This window comes from Moschus berezovskii, chromosome 9 (assembly GCF_049115385.1).
Source record: "Moschus berezovskii isolate FMDL1 chromosome 9, NW_MosBer_1.0, whole genome shotgun sequence".
In the NCBI taxonomy this organism is placed as follows: Eukaryota; Metazoa; Chordata; class Mammalia; order Artiodactyla; family Moschidae; genus Moschus; species Moschus berezovskii.
Window position 1 is genome coordinate 38,565,736 of NC_142468.1, and position 17,238 is coordinate 38,582,973.

The 17,238-nt window shown below is 52.0% G+C and overlaps 3 protein-coding genes across 6 annotated transcripts in view; 2 read left to right on the forward strand and 1 right to left on the reverse strand.

Annotated features, from left to right (window-relative positions):
* Positions 1 to 497: 497 nt before the first annotated feature.
* DUOXA2 (dual oxidase maturation factor 2) lies at positions 498 to 3,963 on the forward strand. Its single transcript, XM_055436896.2, has 6 exons — positions 498 to 644; positions 1,727 to 1,784; positions 2,062 to 2,196; positions 2,442 to 2,655; positions 3,018 to 3,232; positions 3,620 to 3,963. The coding sequence occupies exons 1-6, from the start codon at positions 498 to 500 to the stop codon at positions 3,811 to 3,813; spliced, it is 963 nt and encodes a 320-aa protein (XP_055292871.1). The 3' UTR covers positions 3,814 to 3,963.
* Positions 3,964 to 4,317: 354 nt separating this feature from the next.
* Positions 4,318 to 15,436, reverse strand: DUOXA1 (dual oxidase maturation factor 1). Of its 4 annotated transcripts, XM_055435944.2 has the most exons (9): positions 15,297 to 15,436; positions 14,865 to 14,981; positions 14,042 to 14,264; positions 8,477 to 8,651; positions 8,097 to 8,154; positions 6,999 to 7,133; positions 6,536 to 6,749; positions 6,049 to 6,266; positions 4,318 to 5,377 (listed from the first exon to the last, which is right to left on the reverse strand). In XM_055435944.2, exons 3-9 carry the CDS (start codon positions 14,149 to 14,151, stop codon positions 5,136 to 5,138), a joined length of 1,152 nt encoding a protein of 383 aa, XP_055291919.2. In that variant the 5' UTR covers positions 14,152 to 14,264; positions 14,865 to 14,981; positions 15,297 to 15,436; the 3' UTR covers positions 4,318 to 5,135. The 4 variants fall into 4 exon arrangements, with proteins under 4 accessions (XP_055291919.2, XP_055291918.2, XP_055291920.2 ...); XM_055435943.2 differs by lacking the exon at positions 15,297 to 15,436 and having other exon boundaries at positions 14,865 to 15,076; XM_055435945.2 differs by lacking the exon at positions 15,297 to 15,436 and having other exon boundaries at positions 6,049 to 6,291; positions 14,865 to 15,076.
* DUOX1 (dual oxidase 1) overlaps positions 15,223 to 17,238 on the forward strand; it is a 34,887-nt gene continuing 32,871 nt past the window's right edge. Inside the window, exon 1 of the mRNA XM_055435939.2 lies at positions 15,223 to 15,896. The gene's annotated coding sequence lies outside the window, so the exon portion shown is untranslated. The remainder of the gene's footprint in view (positions 15,897 to 17,238) is intronic.

Consider the following 17,238-nt stretch of genomic DNA (forward strand, 5'->3'; position numbering starts at 1 on the left):
CACCCTCCTCTCTGGATCCTCTGAGGCCAGCTGTGCAGGTGTTTCACTTAGGCTAGACCAGCGCCAGATGTGAGCATCTGGACCGGCCCGCTCTCTCTTGCTAGGCGGGTGGGGCTCCTCTCATTTGCATAGTGACCTCCGCCTCTTATTTGCATGATCTTTTCCCTCTGGGACCCAGCTGCAAAGTCCCGACAGCACTCAGCGCGTGGCCCACGCTGCTATAAAAGGGGTTTCAGGTCCCATGCCACTTTCAAACGCAGAGCGAACCCTCAGAGCCCGCTCTCCCACTCACCTAACTCGGTCTCGGCCAATCCAGAGGGCCTGAGGGCAGTTAGCTGCTGGCTTCCTTAAAGGTGAGCCGTGCTGCTCAGACTTGACTTGTCCACTGGGTCCAGTGCTCGCACGCAGGGGACAGAGTAAAGGGAAGTGGGACCTGGACTCGGAGGCCAGTGGTCGCTCTCCCGGCTGGAACACACCCAGCTCAACCAGGCTGCAGCATGACGCTGTGGGATGGTGTGCTGCCCTTCTACCCTCAGCCCCGGCATGCCGCTGGCCTCAGCGTCCCACTACTCATCGTCATTCTCGTGTTCTTGGTCTTGGCCGCCAGCTTCCTGCTCATCTTACCCGGGATTCGTGGCCACTCGGTAAGGGGGTAGTAGAAGCTCTGGTCTGGGGGATGGAGGGCGTCATGGACAGCTTGTGTCTGGAGAACCCAGGACAGGTAGCAGGGTGGCAGGGTCTTTCATGAAGAGTCAGACTGAAGCACACTGAACCAGACAAACACAGGGGGAGCACATCAGTAGTCTGGTCCAGTACGCACCCCTTCCCAAGAATAGGGAGAGAGCCTCTGCAGGACATTCAGAGAGGACCCCCAACTGGAACATTCAGGAGGCTGCTGCAGAGAGTGGGTGTCCAGTCTGGTAATCCTGGGGTCAGTTCAAGGCTTCACCTGCTGCAGGGACCTCCTCCTCTCTCCAGGCTGCACCTCCACTCCCTTTCCACCCCCTTCCTGACCTCTGGGTGATGACCTTCTGGCTAAGAGGGCAGAAAACAGCAACTCAGACTGCTGTTTCACCTCTGCACTTGGTTGTCATGTGCCCCCATCCTAAAGACTTCCGCACAGCACTTTCTTCACAGTTGTGGTAAACTGGGCACTTTTTCTTAGATTCCCCCCTCTCCCAGAACCTAAGTTGTCTGTTTCTCAAGGCTCCTCAGGTCTTGTGTTGGTTTTCTGGGAAACTGGCACGCCGAGTAATTATCTGAGATGTAGTGTCCCACCTCCTCTTCCTGGTGACCAGACCCTGAGGCCTCCCTCTCCTGAGGGAGGTGACCCCTGCCTGCCTAGCACTTCTGAACTCACTGAGCCTCACCATGGCAGTGAGCCGAGCAGCAGGCAGCACAAGGAGTAGGAACCAGATAGCCAGAGGAGAAAGGGGATGGGGGTGGTGGGGAGCATGAGGTAGAGACAGCCCAGTGGCAGGGTGAACTGGGAAATGGGGCTAGGGAGGTAGAAACACGCAGCCAGAAAACATCAGACATGCCAATGGCTCAGAGGGACTTGCATGACTTGACTTCAGCCTTTAAAGGTCAAGAATGTAACTGGGAAAGGTGGGCAAGAGAGGGAAGTTGCAGAGGCACTAAAGGCCAGGGCAGCGTGGGGTCAAGGGAGGTCTGCGGGAATCTGGTCAGGCAGTACCCAGACCTGACCCTGTGTGTGTTCCTGCAGCGATGGTTCTGGTTGGTGAGAATTCTGCTCAGCCTGTTCATAGGAGCAGAAATTGTGGGTAAGTGTGTCTGCAGTGGATGGGGAGAGGACCTTGGGTGAGGGAGGGGGTGGCCAGAGGACAGTTGGGCAGGTGGAGAACTTGGATTGAGTCCCCACTCCCTCTTCCCATTCTCTTTCTAGTGCCCATGCTTCCACCCTTACCGTGTATATGGATTGGGTTCTAGACGCCCCCCCCAACTCTGTGCACCGTTTCCCACCTCCCATCACCACTCTCAATTTCACGTCCCCAGTCTTCTCCCTGACCTTTCCCCACCCCCCTGTGCGTCTTCCCACAGCGGCGCACTTCAGCGCAGAATGGTCAGTCGGCAGCGTTAGCACCAAAACATCCTACAAGGCCTTCAGTGTGGAACGCGTCCGAGCCCACGTCGGTCTGCACGTGGGCCTGGAGGGCGTTAATATCACACTCACAGGTGAGGGGGCTGCAGCTATGTGAGCTCCTGGGGTTGGCAGACAAGACACCATGGGTGGGGGAGAGGCAGCTGGGGGACCTGTGAGGACAGATCCCATAAGTTCAAATAGCTTCTGGCTCTCACTGATTTGTGTTCCTCAACCGTTGCCGAACCCATATCTCTTGGATTCTCACTTTCCCAACCGAGTCCGCTTAGTCGCCGGGTCCTAGCTGTACGCAGCCCGGTGACCTCGCCGCCATCCGCAGGGACCCCAGTGCAGCAGCTGAACGAGACCATCGACTACAACGAGCAGTTCATCTGGCGGGTGGGCCAGAACTATGCCGAGGCGTACGCGGAGGCCCTGGAGAAGGGGCTGCCGTACCCTGTTCTCTATCTGGCGGAGAAGTTCACTCCGGGCAGCCCCTGCGGGGTTTACCGGCAATACCGCTTGGCGGGACACTACGCCTCGGCCACTCTATGGTGAGAAGACACTCTGCGTACCTGCGCGCGCCCGCTATCGCGCGCGTGCGTGTGTGTGTGTGTATGCGGAGGTGGGGGTGGGGTGGGGGCGCGTGAGCCGGAGGATGCGAGTTCCCGCTGCAGCTCAACGTGCTTGAGGGTGAGAATTGCATCCTCCGGGGCAGATGGTCGGTACCGGCCGCGGGAAACCGAAGAGAACCAGAAACGGCTGGGCGTCGGCTACTCTCCATCCGGTGTTTCCCTGCGCCTCTGCCATCCCAGCACCAGACTTGGTTCTGGGTTGGGATGTAGAGCCAGCGAGCCCGTGGGAAGCCGGGCGTGCTGGGGGACCCGGCTCACAGCCCACCGCCCCCTCCCTGCAGGGTGGCCTTCTGCTTCTGGCTCCTCTCCAACTTGCTGCTGTCCATGCCGGTTCCGCACTACGGAGGCCTGGCTCTCCTCATCACCGGCGCCTTCGCGCTCTTCTCGGTGTTCGCCTTCGCCTCTATCTCCAGCGTGCCTCTCTGCCAGCTCCGCCTCGGCTCCTCCGAGCTCACCACTCACTATGGCGCAGCCTTTTGGATCACGCTGGCCACTGGTGAGGACCGAGGGAACACGCCCCCGGTGGCTGGGAGCGGGGACGGGATTTATACCAGTGTGGGCTTTCCAGTTTGCATAGTGAGTTCACATAAATTATCTGATCTGTCTCGCTCAATAATTCGTAGACGCTGGCACTGTTACACCTATTTTGCAGATGAGGGGACGGAGTTTGGAAGGGTTCCTTCGGTATCTTACCCTACTGAGCATGCTAACCTGCGTATCATGTATTCCATACTAGAGATCTTTCTGCGAGGTGTGTGTGTGTGTGCGTGTCTGGGGAGCAAATGCAGATACGTCTAATAGATGGAGATTGGGAGGCCGGGCTCTGAAACCCTGACAGCCCCCTTTACCCACCCCCAACCCCGCCCCGACTGCGCTATCACAGGCGTCCTTTGCCTCCTCCTCGGAGCCGCGGTGTTGAGTCTGCACTACGCTCGGCCCAACGCTCTTCGCCTCTTCTTGGAAGGAAGCGTCAAGGACCTCGAAAGTCCGGCGAAGGGGAGCTCGCCTCTCATCCTCAGCAACCCACTGCATAAGCAGTTCAGGGCCTCGGACTTAACCATCAGTACTAACCTGTGAAAGGACTCAACGTCGGACTCCTACTCTGCCTTGGTCCCCGCAGGCCGGGGTGCGGTGCCCGCTGACCGGAGGAGCTCCGGGAGCGCGGTGGGAGAGGCCGGTGGCCTCAGATGTGACCCCCCTCTCCGGGGAAATAGTCTCCCAGGGTGAACTGGAAATAAATTCTTTTTTTGTTTTCTAGAAACTTTCCCTCATTATCTTCCCCGGCTTTTCAAGGCTTTCCGGGCATATGAGACTTCCCTAGGTTGAAGGTAGTCTAGTACACTTTCTCTGCATTGCCACTCATGCCGGGTTCTGTCTGTCTGAAAAATGCGGAGTAACCCAGGAGAGGGTGCCCTCTAGTGAGTCCAGGGAAGAACCAACCAAAGCCAGTATCCTCCTGAGCTGCCCCAAGGGGATGGTAGCAGTGACCAGACAGGTCTTCCCAGCTCCCCACCCCTGCCACTGCCCTCCGGGATCCCTTCTTGCTGAGTGGGCTCGGAAGAAATATTATTTTGGAGTTTATTCACTACTTTAGTTTATTCATCAAAGGAGTGGTGTCTGAGGGCCAAGTTATGTCAGCAAGGCATAAAGATGTAAGTGAAGTGAAGTCACTTAGTCGTGTCCGACTCTTTGCGACCCCGTGGACTGTAGCCTACCAGGCTCCTCCATCCATGGAATTCTCCAGGCAAGAATACTGGAGTGGGTTGCCATTTCCTTCTCCAGTAAAGATGTAAACCCTGGGAATTTTTTAAGGTCCTTGGCAAATCCTACAATCTTACTTGGCCAGTTTAGAAGAGAGGCTCAGAGAGAATGCAGCATACTCAGTTAATATTAGATCTAAGACAAGAAGCTTGGTCTCTTCTCCCTTGCAGTACATTCATTGTATTAATGAAATCACACCAGCTAGGGCAGTAAAAGAAGAACAAAAGGGACCCAGGAAAAAGGAAATCAAAAGACATGCAGAAGGATAAGAGGGACCATAAGAGAATCACATTGTAACCCCGCACACACATATGTCATTATGTGGGTGAAGCTGGGTCTCAGTAAATGCCACCTTGAGGCAAAGCACCAGGGGAGAGCAGGGTTGCTGGGCAGAAACAGGTAACCTCTGCTTGGTCTGGTTTCTGGGCAGCCTCAGTCTCTGCCTTAGGGCTTTTTGTTTTGTTCCATTTTTAACATCAATAGATAGAGCTTCTTTCCCTATTCCACTTTCAGATTGGGGCTGGGAACTGATACAACCCAGCCTGTTGGCAGTTCTGGTCGTTTGGTGGGGGTGGTTCCAGAAAAGTCTGGAGCCATGTTGGAAGTCCAGATGCCACCAGGGAAAGGAATGGTTACGGTTACAGGGCACAGTCAGGCTCCTCGCAGGGGGCCTCGGAGGAAGCCTCTGACAGAGGGATGTCTTGGGGCTCAGGACTCTCAGTGATGGACCGGTAGCGAGGGCTCAGGAGTCCCCCTTCCTCGGGATTCAACTCCAGCACAGGGTCCTCCCCGACACTCTGGCTGAAGAAAGCCTTCAGCCTGTGGGGCTGCATCCTGTGAGCCACCACCATGGCCAGACCCAGCAGAACACACAGCAGTCCTGGTGATGGAGCAACAAGTATCCCACTTCAGTGATAGGAACACCCTCCCAAGGACATCTTTTCCCTAAGAGCATTAGGCCCCTCCTGAGGGAGGCCTAGTGTCCCTGCTTCAGGGCAACTTGTGCTCCAAGAGATGATCAGTATCAAGTCATATGGCTGTTATAGGTCTGTTGTCCTGAGTTTTTGGACTCTAAACCCAGTGTTCCTTCAGTTACATCCCAGGGTAGAGAGAGAAAACTCTGAAAACCAAGAAGCCCTGGGAGGAGGGTAGGACACACAGGAGGAGGCATAGGAAATGGTTTAAGGGGGCAGACACAGTAGGACAGGAGAAGAGAAGAAAACTGTGGGGCAGTTTAAGACTGTGAGGCAGGGACAGAGAAGTGTTCTAGGAATGGGGGACACAGGGGAAAGTGTTTTGGGGAAGAGGGAGGGGTCATGAGGTCAGAAGATTTAGGGAAGAGCTGGATGAAGAGAGAGTTAGGGGATAAGGGATATGACAAAGACAGATACATACAAATAAAAGGAAGGGAAGCCTGGGGATAAGGAATCTAAGAGGGAGGGGGCTCTAAAGAGGGGAAAGGCATCCTTGGTCCCCAGAGGCAGACCCTCAGCCCCACGGACCTTCTGGGCCCTGGCCCTGAGCCCCCCACTACCTGTCCCAGGGCCTCACCTGTGGTCAACGTGATCCAGTAGGCAGGCCCACGGTGAGTGTGCAGCATGGCGGCACCCAGGCGCAAGGGACAGGGCGGGGTGAGGGATGTGGCCGTGGAGAAGAAGAGCAGTCCCAACAGCTGGAAGAGGCCCGTGGCCAGCAGCATGTGGCCACCGTAGACCAGCACAGGCATGGACAGCATCACATTGGCCAGCAGCCAGCAGAGGAATGCCACCCTGGAGAGCCAGGACCTGTTGAAGGCTGGCCCCAGTACCTCTGCCTCATTTGGGGCAAACTTCTACCTGGAGGGGCTGAGGTGGAGACTTGGGGACCCAAGGACACCCCAAAGAGGTGAGGTGGGGCTTCCTGCCTGTGGATTTCCCAACCAAGTACTGCGGTCACCGGCACCAAACTGTCTCACTAGGGATCACCACGTGAGTGGAGGAGAGATGGGTGGAAGCCCCATTCCTGAGTTTAAGCCAGCAGGGCCTCTGGCCATGCTCACCACAGCATAGCCGAGGTGTAGTGTCCCGCCAGGCGGTACTGGCCATGCAGGCCACAGGGGCTGTGTGGGGTGAACTTCTCGGCCAGGTAGAGCACAGGGTCTGGCAGCCCCTTCTCCAGTGCGTTGGCATACTCCTCAGCGTAGTTCTCCCCCATGCGCCAGGTGAACTCCTCGTTGTAATCAATGGTCTCATTCAGCTGCCGCACTGGGGTCCCTGGGGAAGAGGGCACCTATGCTCAGCACGGACCCAAGGGCCAGAGTGGAGATGTACCTGGGCAGCAGCTTATCATGCTGGACAGAGGGCCAGGCTCTGGTCTCCAGTGAGAGAAGGCAGTTTCCAAGGCCTGAGAATTTCCCTTCCTTCCAACCCGCATCCTATTGCTCTTTAGACCACTCTGAGCATAGCTCCCAAAGACAAAGAGCCGCACCTTGCCCTCCCTCACAGGTAAGAGCCCTCCCTCACCTGTGAGTGTGATGTTGACGCCTCCTAGCCCAATCTGCAGCCCAACGTTGGCGCTGATCCACTGGGAACTGAAGGCCTTGTAGGACGTGTTGGTGCTCACCTGGCCCACAGACCACTCAGAACTGAAATTCACGGCTGGGTTGGGGAGTTGGATATACAAGAACTCAGAGAGGCCTGGGCATTGCTGGGTTGGAGCCAGGGGGAAAGCACCAAGGGGACCGACCATGTCTGTTTTGCTCATAATTGTGTGTCCATTAACCAGCGTAAGGCCTGGCTAATAGTAAATATGCCAATGACATGTATGAGATGAATAAATGGGGGTTGGGTGGGATTTCTCTGGTGGCACAGTGGTAAAGAAGCTGCCTGCCAATGCAGGAGATACAAGTTCAATCCCTGGTCCAGGAAGATTCCCACGTGCCTCAGAGCAACTCAGCTCACGCGCTACAGCTATTGAGCCTATGCTACAGAGCCTGAGCTCTGCAACAAGAGAAGCCACTGCAATAAGAAGCCCATGCACTGCAACTAGAGTGTAGCCCCTGCTCGCCGCAACTAAAGAAAAAGTCCGTGCAGCAATGAAGACCCAGACAGCCCAAAATAAAATTTTTTAAAAGTGAATAAATGTGTCAGAATCCAATATCTTCCTCCCCTGGTTATACTTCTCTTACCCCTTCCCTCTCTTCCCCCATTTAGGGAGCGCTACTCAAGCAGCTGGGGAAGGAAACACTAACATAATAAACGGTTCTGGGCAAACACAGGGAGCTTCAACACAGAGGCTTTCTATGTTTCCCATTGCCTAATCCCCAAAGTGAAGCAAGCCCTCCACCATTCTTTCCCTCCAGCCTCCAGAGACCCTCTCCCCACAGGCATTCATTTGACCTGCTTTCCGCTGAATAAAAGTGTTCAGAAGGTTAGAGAGACACATGGTGGAGGCTTGCACCTCTCAGGGAAAGGGTAGACATGAGGGAATAAGTCCAGGGTGAGGGAGATGGGGGAAGGGAGGTCTAGAAGTCCACCCTGAAGCGAAGGCTGCTGTGGGGACACCCCGATGGGAGAAACAGGACGGAGGAGCTGCCCAAGTCAGCTGCCCTTCACACTCACCGAGGATCACAGCTCCAATGAATAAGCTGGTCACTACCCGCAGCATCCAGAACAGCCTCTGTGTCACAGGGCGGGAGTGATGGCTCAAGATGCCTCACCCTCCTTCCAAATCCACCCCTTCTCTTTCCAGACTTGGGGAGGGTGCTTGCTCTAAAGCTGAGGTCACTCAGTCAACTGAGATCAAAGTGCCTGGCCCAGAACAGATACTCAGTAATTATCTGCCAGGGAGTGGGGAGCTCTCTGCTGGGAGGGTGGCTGATGTTTTCTCAGGACTAGACTCTCTCTCCTGAGTCTGATTGTAACCAGAGAGTCTGGACCGCTCCTTTCAAGGTCAAGGTCTCTCTGGGGCTGGGGTCTGCAGGGTTTGTTTTGTTTCTCACCATCTTGCCCCGAATGCCTGGCAGGATGATGATGAAGGTGACCAGTGAAGTCAGAAAGATGGCGACAATGACGGCCAACGTGGTGTCCGTTGGGAAGGTCGGCTTGGGCCCAGCGTAGAAGGGGAATGTGTGTCCAAAAGCAGCCATTTGGGCTTGTTCAGTGGAGGCGGAGGCTCTACAACAACAATAGATGCTCACTGAGTGCCCTCTTTGTGCCAGGCACTGTTCCTGGTGCTGGGGATGCAGCAGAGAGCACACCAGACCCCTCTTCTCTGGAGCTCAGCAGATGCCGCTGTTACCACCATTCCACTCTCCCTCAGCCATCCTTAGCTGTGAGAGAATAAAGGTCTTGGCAATCAGTCTCTGTCAAACCATGCTCCCTTCCTAATCCCCAGGTCCCCTAAATCAGTGCCACCGTTACCCTCAAGGCTTCTCTGCTTCCTCTGGGACTGTCTCAAGAAATATAATTCTCTTTTATCTCCCTCAGGCCTCCAGCACAAGCAGACAGATCACAGAACATAAAAAGAGCTGTATTTACTGTCAAGGTAAGGCATAAGGCTGAAAGATGGTACAGATTACAAAAAGGTTGGCTTTCCTCCTCAGTCCCCAAAGGAACAAAGGCCAGAGAGCTCTGCTAAGTGTATGTAATCCAGCTACATCACCAGAGGGCTGATTCCCAGACCCGGACTGGCCCTCCGGTCTGACCAGCTCTCTGGAGCACCGTGGGTCCTGCACTGGTAACTGGAGAAGAACCGAGCTGAATGAGCACACCTCAGTGAGCACTGAAGGAGCCCGCCCTCCACTGGGAACAGTGCCGGGACCAGACGTCCTTCCACCCACACATCATCAACAGCGGCTCTCCTCCTTGATTTAAATTCCCAGGCTTCCTTTCAGCTCAAGCCCTGGCTTAGCTCTTTTCTGTCTGTTCCCTGATCTCAGAGCTATTTGGCTCTAGTTTGTCCATTTGCAGACAAAATACTGGGAAAATGGTACCTGAATCAACCGTGTCTTGTGAAATCCAGATGGAATGGATGCTGTTATTTTATGTATCACAAAGAAAGAAAGAGAAAAAAACCACTGCCAATTAAGTCATGACAGCCAGGACATCCCTGGTGATCCAGTGGTTAAGACTCTGTGCTTGAACTACAAGCGGCACATGTTCAATCCCTGGTTGGGGAACTAAGATCCTATATGCTGTGCAGTGCAGCAAAACAAACAAACGAACAAACTATAATAGCCATTGTTGGTAAGACACATCTCAATTTCAGACATGCCAAAATGTGGAAAAAAAAATTCCTCTTATGATCAACGAACCCAGCTCTGCTCATTTCCCTGTCTGATTTGTACTGGGGCCTTGGTACCCAGGAAGCTCCAAAATTTAACCAGGCAGTGTCTTGTTAAGTGATACAATGGAAGGATAAGTTTAAGAGTTTAGAAGCTTTGTATTTGAATTCTGCCTTTGCCTCTTGTAAGTTACTTGACCTCAACAGAAACTTGATGTTATTTAAAAAATTAGGATGATGGTAATGTTAACTTCATAGGGTCATTGTGAATATGAAAGTAGATTGTGTCTATAAAGTGTTAAGAATAGTACCTGGAACAGAATAATACTAATAAATAGAAGCTAGTAGATTGGGAAGGAGCGGGGGCATTTCATTACTCCCCGTTTGTCTCTTTCAACAATCCTTACAGGGAACCCTGGGCTGGAATCAGTTCTGGGTTCCAGCTCTTTACTGACTGATTTTATAACTAGACAGACAAATGAAAACCTCCTCTGTTTCTTAGCTTCCTCATCTGCAACTGGATATGGTGATCTCCATGACCCATTCTAGTTCTAAATTTTGTGGCTCCCAGACTCTCCCTCTCCTTCTAGGTTGGCCACCTTCTGGTGCTATCTATGGGAGGAAGCGTGGTATCAGGCAAACAGATCATTTAAACATTCAGTCCTCTCTTTGGGGCAAGTCGAATAACCTCTGCCTCAGTTTTAACATGAAGTTTTGCTTTTTCTCTTAACTCTTCAACTCTCCCTTCCCAGAGGAATGGAATCTTTTCTTCTTAGGCTCTGACCCCAATCCTGCCCACCTTGACCACCACCTATCTCATCAGTTATCCCCCTTTCTCTTGGTGATTTTGCAGCTCCTCTTTCTCTGCCAGCTCTTTCGCCCAAGAACATGCTTCAATTTCTCCCATTTTAAGAACACAAAGAGAAAGAGATCTTTCTATTGAACTTTTGGGTCCCTTCCAGCTACTACCTTGTCCCATGTTCTTCCTTTCACAGCCAGGCTTTTGGGAAGAACAGTCTGTGTGTGTGTCCACTGCCTTACCTCCTCAGTCCAGTGAATCTGGCTTCTCTCTAACCCCAGCTTCTCCATTAGGTTGTGTGCATGTGTGCTCAGAGCTCAGACACTCAGTCATGTCTAACTCTTTGTGACCCCAGGGACTGTAGCCCACCAGGCTCCTCTGCCCATGGAATTTCCCAGGCAAGAATACAGAAACAGGTTGTCATTCCCTTCTCCAGGGGATCTTCCCTACCCAGGGACTGAACCTGAGTCTTGTGTCTCCTGCACTAGCAGGTGTATTCTTTACCACTGAGCCACCTGGGAATCCTTCCCTATTAGGTCACCAAGTGCTAAATTTAAAGGGAAACTTTCACTTTTCACCCTTCTTGCCCTCCCCGTGGTAATTTCTCTTTCTTCTAACTTCCTGCCTGAGCCTCCATGACACCACGTTCTCCTAGGTCTCCTGCCTCTGGCCATCCCTTTCATGGCCACTTTGCTAGTTCTTTCTCCCCTCTTAAACAGTCATGCTCTCCAGGATTCTGCCTTGGCTTTCTTCTTCTAGTAAGTCTTCATGATTTTCTAGGTAAGTTCATCCCTTCATGGCTGATGCTTCTCAGATCTGTCTCCACACAGACTTCCTCCCTGGGCTCTAAACACAAAAGGGCCAGCTATCCTGTGTATGTTTTCACTTGGCTGTTCCATGGATGCCTCAGATTTAACAGGTCCCAAACTGAATTCAGTGTCTCCACTCTGCTTTTTATTCTGTTCTCTTTGTCTCTTCAGTGGCGTCACCACCTCATCAATCAAATAAGCCAGATACCTGGACCATTTTACCTCTTAACTATTTCTTGAAACCATCCATGTATTTCCTTCCCTACTACTGCCTCTGCCCTAATTCCGCCTCATCCTATCTGGCCTGGTGCCAGGACAATCTTTCTAACAAGCAAATATAATCATTTTATTTCTTTGCTCTGCGTTAAATCTAATCTTCTCACCATCATATGCAAAGTCCTTTGTGACCCAGTCCCACCTATACTTCCACCTCCATCTTTTGTGCAGCCTAACCTCTAGCCATTGTAAACTACTGGCATCTCCCTGAATCTGACATGCTCTTTCAAGCCTTCATGCCTTTGCACATACTGTTTCCTATGTCTGGAATGTTCTTGCTCTTTTGGCAAACTCTTCTTCACTTTTCAAGTCTCAGCTCGTGTTCCCTCCTCTGCGAAGTTTCCTGACGTCATCAGGCCAGTGTAGATGTTCCCACCCCTAATGTTCTGATTGCATTTTGAACATACCTCCACAGTCACAGTAATTACACTGCACTCTGTTTGAACATCTAGAACCCATTAGCTTCTAATCTCCTAAAGGGCATGGGCTTTGTCTTTCCATCTTTGCATCAGGGGATAAACTTACTAGTGCAGCATGTACTTGCTAGTCAGTCTGTGGATGGAATGAATGAATGTATGAAAGTATCCCTCTCCCTGAAGGTGGCATCTTCTGTTTCACACACAAGAGGGAGCTATGCTTCCTCACTGTCCCCTACTGTACTCTGTCAACAGTATCACCTACATTGAGGCTAAAGATTGGACAGGAATGGATTTGACCCATGCTGTCAATTTATGGTGCTTCACAAAATTTTTAGAAAGCCTCTTCCAATAGTTGGAGTCTCCAAGGCATGAATGTTCATGTTTAATTGAATCTGAAACATACATTTCAACTCCAGCTAAAGGTAAGTAAGAATTTGAGGATTATTTTGTAAAATATGTGATGGTGATACTTTATTAATATTTTATAACAGATATTTATTGGTATAAGACTTTTTTAACTTATGACACCTCGACTGAAGCTGTTACAGTTTTGATGGAAGACTGTACTTTTAAGGAAATGCCATAAAATGTAGACTATCTTCATTAATAAGATAGGAAGATAAAGCAAGTTTGAATACATAGTAGTCAAATAAGAGTACATGTTATATGTTGGAATTTCAAAACCAAATATTTGCAATATAAAGAAATAATGATGATGCAGTGTATTTTGATTAGGGTCATGTATTAGCATTATTCCTGCATTTATTTCAAAGTGAAGTGAAAGTGAAGTCGCTCAGTCATGTCCGATTCTTTGCAACCCCATGGATTGTAGCCAGGCAGGCTCCTCCATCCACAGGATTTTCCAGGCAAGAGTCCTGGAGTGGGTTGCCATTTCCTTCTCCAGTTTATTTCAAAGGGAGGTTATAAGGGAGGTTATAAAATATTTTATAAGAATGGCTCATCCCTATTAACATTGTACTTCAAAGGAACACTAACAAAAGGGTTTCTGGATCAAGTATAGAAGAACAACACTAATTTATTTCCAGTTCTCCAAAATACTTATTAAAGATGACTAAAACAAAAAGACATTTGGTGAATAAAACTTGCCTTGTTTAGTTCCTTCTAGTTCAGTTTAGTGAATTAGGTCTTCTTTAATCTACATCACCCAATTTAAAGTTAATTTTTGATAACCCTGATCCTAATTTGGCTTTACTCATTAACTTAATAGGCCTCCTGCATGAAAAGGTGGGACTGAAATGAAAAGTCCTCACACCCAACAATCCTGCTTTTTCCTACGAAGTTTGTGGTTCCCTTGGGGACATCCTTCCTGGCTTGCCAAGGATGATCTGACAGTAGAATTTTTTCTAGAAAAATCTCATGTCCATCTTTAATCCGCCACTTCTCCCCTAGCCAACTGCCAGATTGTTATACTGATATAAATATATATTAATATAAATAAGCACAAGAAAGACACAGTCTGATATAGGCTTTCCAGGTGGCTCAGTGGTAAAGAATCTGCTTGCCAATTCAAGAGACACAGTAGACTCAGTTTCCATCTCTGGGACGGGAAGATCCCCTGGAGGAGAAAATGACAACCCACTCCAGTATTCTTGCCTGGAAAATTTCATGGACAGAGGAGCCTGGCGGGCTATAGTCCATTGGGTCACAAAGAGTTGGACACGACTGAGCGACTAAGTATGCATGCACGCATGGTCAGATATACATACCTACAGGTTCATAGAAATACAGACGAAGGAAGGAGTTCCCAGTACCATAAACATCTAGACACATCCTGCATCAGAGGCCCCTGTGACAACGTTGAGGTGCTTTCTCACTGGGTGGGCCAATTTCCACATTCTGGGGTCGTCCTTTTCTCCTTTGCCACCTGGCCTGAGAGGTAAGGGACACCTTTCCTCTTGGAATACTAAAGTATTTCTCATGCTCAGTTGCAATTCAGATACAGATTACCCATTCCTTACCTATCACAGGATAGAGTGGGGTTCCTTTGTGTGTGTATTAGGGGTGGCCAAGAAATAAAGCTACAGTCTTCAAGGAAATACAGCCTAGTGCAAGCTCCAGACTTCTGCATTCAACATTCTTCTGAACATTCTTAATGTTCTGTGGCCTTTCAGGGATTTCTTCCTGAAGTCTTTCTCTGATTGCCTCCTGCTTCTTCTGGAACCGGTAAAGATGACCAATTCTCTGCAAAGGGAGTGTGGGTGACTTGCCTGGAGTTGTCAAGAACTCTGACTAGTGATACCAACTGCTAAAATGTGATGGTTTGTTTCTCTGGGGTGGACCCCACTCAAAGTTCACAGCTCTGGGTGGCTAAAAGGACCCTATCCAGAATTCCTGTCCCAGTCTCTTTCTTCAAGAAGGTGTGTGGGCACGTGTTCGTGTGCTTTTGCACCAAAGAAGGCCGTTAAGTGGAGAAATAGAACAAGATCTGAAAAGTGGGTTGGGGCAGGAATCCTTAACAAGGGCTGAGGTGGTTAAGGAGCCCAGGGGTGCTGAATGTTGCCAGCCGAATTACCTAGACTCCAGTTAAGCCGAGGTAAGCAATCTACATCTGTAAACCTCGTGGCCTTAGTAAGTTTCTTGTTGTTTTGTTTGTTCTTTGCCTCATCTCAATTTCTCACAATACTTTCAACTCTCACTTGATCGGAACCTGGGCGGATGTGGGAAGTGCGCCTCTAGGGGACGGGGCGGGGACAGCACTTCAAGGGCCTCTTCGACACCCACCCGGGCCGCACAGACCGCAGCAGTATACCCGCCACTCAAACCCGGACTGCTGTTTCCTACCTTTGCCTCTTCGAAACAGTGCGTGCCTGGCAGCCGGCGCCGCTCGCCTCTTCGCGGTGGAAGCTCACACGAAGCGCTCCCAGGGATGGGATAAAGAAGGAACCAGGTCCGGACACCCTGTCACCAAAAGCGCACGCCCTCTCTCTTGGCGGGGCTCTCTTGCAACCCCTACTCTTCTCCTACTGCACTTAAGCAGACTATGTGTGACCGGACAAACCAGGTCGGGGATGCTTTCCCGCCCTCCCGCCCCGCTCCAAGTCGCTCTCCACCTTCTCAGACCGCACCCGAGTCTCCGCGACGCTGCGCCCGCCCCCACCCAGCCTGGGACGGAAAAGGGACGGGCGCGCGAGAACGGTCCACTCCGCAGCCAGCCCTCCGACTCCTCCTTCCCCTCGCCCCTGACACACAACGCCGGGCAGTTCTGGCACACACCTAGCGATGCCATCCGGGGTCCAGAGGGGCGCGGACGGGGCTCGAGGGCAGTGAGACCCCCGAAATCTCGCGACGAACTCCGGGTGGTGGATGTTACCACGGACTCTTGAAAGGTCTTAGGACGGATGCCTTGCTCAATCGCCTAGCCTGGTTCTGCGGGCGTTGACCGGTCCTCTTGGTCTCAGAGCCCATATCCGCCCGCGTGGAGAGAATTGGGCAGCGTCTCCCCTGTCCCTTCGCACCCTGTCCCCTCTTCGTCCCCCTCCCATCCCCAGCAGACCTTTCAGAAGCAGGCTCGCTCTTTTCTCCGCTCACGTGGCTTCGCCACTGACCGAACGTCTACCCCGTCGGAGCTGGGCGAGCCCGTGCAGTCTCAGCTTGCGCGCCCGGGTCTCCTCGGAGCACCTCGGCGGGTCCTGGCACTCCACTCCGCCCCGCCCCGCCCCAGAACTGAGACGCGTAGTCCCCTCTTCACCCCGCAGCCCTGCCGTCCCTGCGCACAGAGGGAGAAGGCGCAGGCCCCAGCGCGCGTCGCCGGCCCAGCGCGAGCCCGGCGGGAGCCAAGCAGCAGTCAGCGCTCGAGAGACGCCGCGGCCGCAGGTCAGACCCAGGAGGGCTCGCGCGTGCACGGGCGCTCAGGGGAGGGAAGGTGACTGTGGTGACACCGCCACGCTTCTCTGAGGGAAGGGGAATTCCAGCTTTGGCCCCCGCTGCGCCTCCATTCTTAACCCGAAGCTAAAATGCGCCTGTGAAGACCTAGCCTCCACGGCTTGGGGAGACTGGGTTTTTCGGGAACTGGGAACGTTGGGTGGCCTAGTTCGCTTGGACGTAGGGGCTGTCTTTGGAGCGCCTCCTGGTGCCACTGCATCATGTCAGGGAGGGAACTTCGGGCTTTTAGATTCCAGATTTTCCCCTTTCTCCCACCCTTGGGACCAAGATGGAATACCTGTGGCCTTGACTCATCTTTCCCCTACCCCAGGGAACTCACCACTCTGGTACTTTGGGTCTGAAAAGCAGCCATGTGGGGAAAGAACCAGGCACCTGTGTTCTCTCTAGGTTCTACCACTGCCTGGGGCTTCACTGCCTTGTCATGAGGCTCTGCTTTCCTTTCAAGGTTGTTGGGAAGTAAGTGGTTGTGGTGACCCACCCAGAAGGAGTGGTTATGAAGCATGTCCACTTTGCCCTTCAGGTGTTTCCTAGACTGGCCTGAAAGCTCACTGCATGCTTTTTTTTTTTTTTACTGGTTGAGTGGTACACTGGTGACTGAGGAAAAGGGACAAGACATCCTAGATCAGGGAAGGGGCACTGTGGCCACTTCAGCGGGTCCAGCCTTTTGGCTTTAACTAGTCAAAGCCCTTCATTGGGGGTGGAGAGAGTGGCATGCTGAGCTTTTGAATTATGCCTGGGCCTAGGTTTTGTTTGTTTGTTTGTTTAATCTCCAGATTGCCTTTAGGAGGTCTTTACTGGCCTTGCACCTCTCAAGGGACTCAGCAGCCTGAGTCCCATGCTGCCTCAGTTTCCCCATCATTCCCAGGTGATGTGCTGCCCTGAAAGAGAGAGAGCAGGAAGCCAGCACCAAACACGCGAGCACCTGGGGCTACATCCCTTCTGAGTCTGCCAAGAGAAGCCAAGCGCCAGCCTACCCTCTCTCTGTCACATTTACATAACACTTGTCAATGTTCTTGCCTTGAATTCAACCTCATTCTCACATTTGATTCTGGTGACCAGGCTAAGAGGTAGACAGTTTAGGCTTGTATATTCTCAAAGCCAGAAGAGGAAACCGAGGTCCAGAGCAGATAAGTGACCTGCCTAACATCATACTACTGGACTGGCCGCTGCACAGCATCCTGGCCTCAACCCAGTGTTCTGGCTGTCAAGCAAGACTGTGTCCAGGGAACACATACTGTGGGAAGATGAGTCAAAGCAAGGTTTCCCAGGACTT